Source organism: Penaeus monodon, chromosome 34 (genome assembly GCF_015228065.2).
Source record: "Penaeus monodon isolate SGIC_2016 chromosome 34, NSTDA_Pmon_1, whole genome shotgun sequence".
In the NCBI taxonomy this organism is placed as follows: domain Eukaryota; kingdom Metazoa; phylum Arthropoda; class Malacostraca; order Decapoda; family Penaeidae; genus Penaeus; species Penaeus monodon.
In genome coordinates this window covers 29,219,529-29,221,366 of record NC_051419.1, presented here as the reverse complement: position 1 = coordinate 29,221,366, position 1,838 = coordinate 29,219,529, and the positions used below count along the sequence as shown (strand labels likewise).

Here is a 1,838-nt window from a genome sequence, read left to right as displayed (position 1 = left end):
TTACCAAGAAAGTCCGCGAAGCCAACTCTCACCTGGATAATCTGTCGTCTTTCCCTGGTGACTGTAACCCTCATCACACACTTATTAAACTGGGGGTCGGTAGAGCGCAGTACCTGGTAGCTAAGGTGCTCCTCATAACCCATGGCATTGAGACCTTTTAGAACAAACTCAAACAACGTGTTCAAGTTCTCAGGGCTCGGAGATGTGACAAAAATGTTTGAGTAACCAAAAGCAATGGCACCGGCTGTTGTTAAAATAACAAGAAAAGTAAGAAAAAAATATTGAATGGTGGGCTTTGTTTCTATATCTCAATCATGACAATATATACATTCACAAGTACAAGATTAACAAGAAAAATAAATAAAAGGAAGCAAAAGGTAATGATAAAAAAAGAGAACAAAACCAAAAATGATACTTCAGTCCTGTGGCTGAAGTCCCTAAAACTTTGCCTCTAAAAATATAACTTTACTAGAAAAAGTTTAAGATGTCTGGCTTACTAACTACATAAAAGTAAATACAAGCATAGTGGATATCTAATGTACATTTACTAACTTCTGATAATCAATAATAAAACAAACCACAGACAGTATAAACTTAAAGTCAAATAAAACTCACCCATGACTATTAACAGTTATAACAACAGTTATAATTACAATCAACAGGAAACACAAAAGCTTACCCATGGCTAGTCCTAAGGCAGCGGATTTCCCTCGTCCTCTGCCAGCTGTGAGTGTGACTGTTGTGCGCAATGTCTTTTCTGTGATGGCTACCACAAACTGTAGTACAGACTTGGCCTGAAAGAAAACACTGTATTTAGTCTGACTTCCTAGAGAAAAGATCTCAAAAAAGAAAGAGTGAAAAAAAGAAAATATGGAAAAATATAAAAATTGCCTAAATTCATAAATGCAGAACTACAGAACTACAAGAAAGAATGGTTTACTATGCAAAATAAGAGATTTCTCATGAAAATATGCGGCATATGAAAACAAAAATAGTATAATATTTGCAAAGTATAGAGAGACAGTGCAAAAGTCAATTTTGATATTTGAGACTGTATAGCTATAAGAGGAACATATTTTAACAAAAACAAAGTAAAATATGATTTATGACTGTATTTCAAAGAATGAGGTCTGCCATTTTCATGCAGAGATAATGATTATTCATACTAATTTGCTTTTACAGTACAAATAAGAATAGAAAAAGCTGTGACCATTGGATAGCAACAACTATTAGGACCATATGCATCTTAAAGCAAATAACATGAAATCCTTTGGTTTGTCAGGTGTTATCTATTCATGCCCATCTTCATTTAAAAAGTATACATATAAATATTGCCGCCCTTCTTGGTAATAAAATCACAAATCTAGTCAGCATTTTGGAGTTTAAAAACATATGAGTAAAATCAAATAATCTACCACAAGCAACTTTTCACTTGGCACAAGGTATAGCTCTACCTGGTCCAATGTCTTGCAAAGCTCAACGAGGAGACCCACAGGAGGACTCTCCTTAAGGGATTCCTTGAGGTCCTTCAGTTCCTGGTCGTTGGGTGACAGTGGCGTCGAGGATGTCACAGCAGGCACAGGCTGCAGGTCCCTCAGATGTGACGAAATAGGCAGGATGCGCAGCAGGTCATCCACAACAATACACATCGGGCATGATGACAAAGACAGGATGAACCTATAGGTAAAGAAAATGTACTTGAAAAGGTTTTGCTGAATTGCATCGTAACACTGGCACTTGGGGAAGCTCTGGTCTCTCATGATTGGGAAAGGAGAAATATACATAAGGATGAGGATTTTGTTGAAAATATCATTGTTACTAGTTGCAGACAAGAACAA

At 36.5% G+C, this 1,838-nt stretch overlaps 1 protein-coding gene across 1 annotated transcript in view; it reads right to left on the bottom strand.

Annotated features, from left to right (window-relative positions):
- The window catches only part of LOC119594685 (RNA cytidine acetyltransferase-like), a gene marked incomplete at both ends in the record, with an annotated part of 4,641 nt that extends 2,964 nt beyond the window's left edge, over positions 1 to 1,677 (bottom strand). The window contains 3 exon segments of the mRNA XM_037943741.1: positions 33 to 244; positions 680 to 794; positions 1,455 to 1,677. Coding sequence (XP_037799669.1) covers positions 33 to 244; positions 680 to 794; positions 1,455 to 1,677 — 550 coding nt within the window.
- Positions 1,678 to 1,838: the final 161 nt, after the last annotated feature.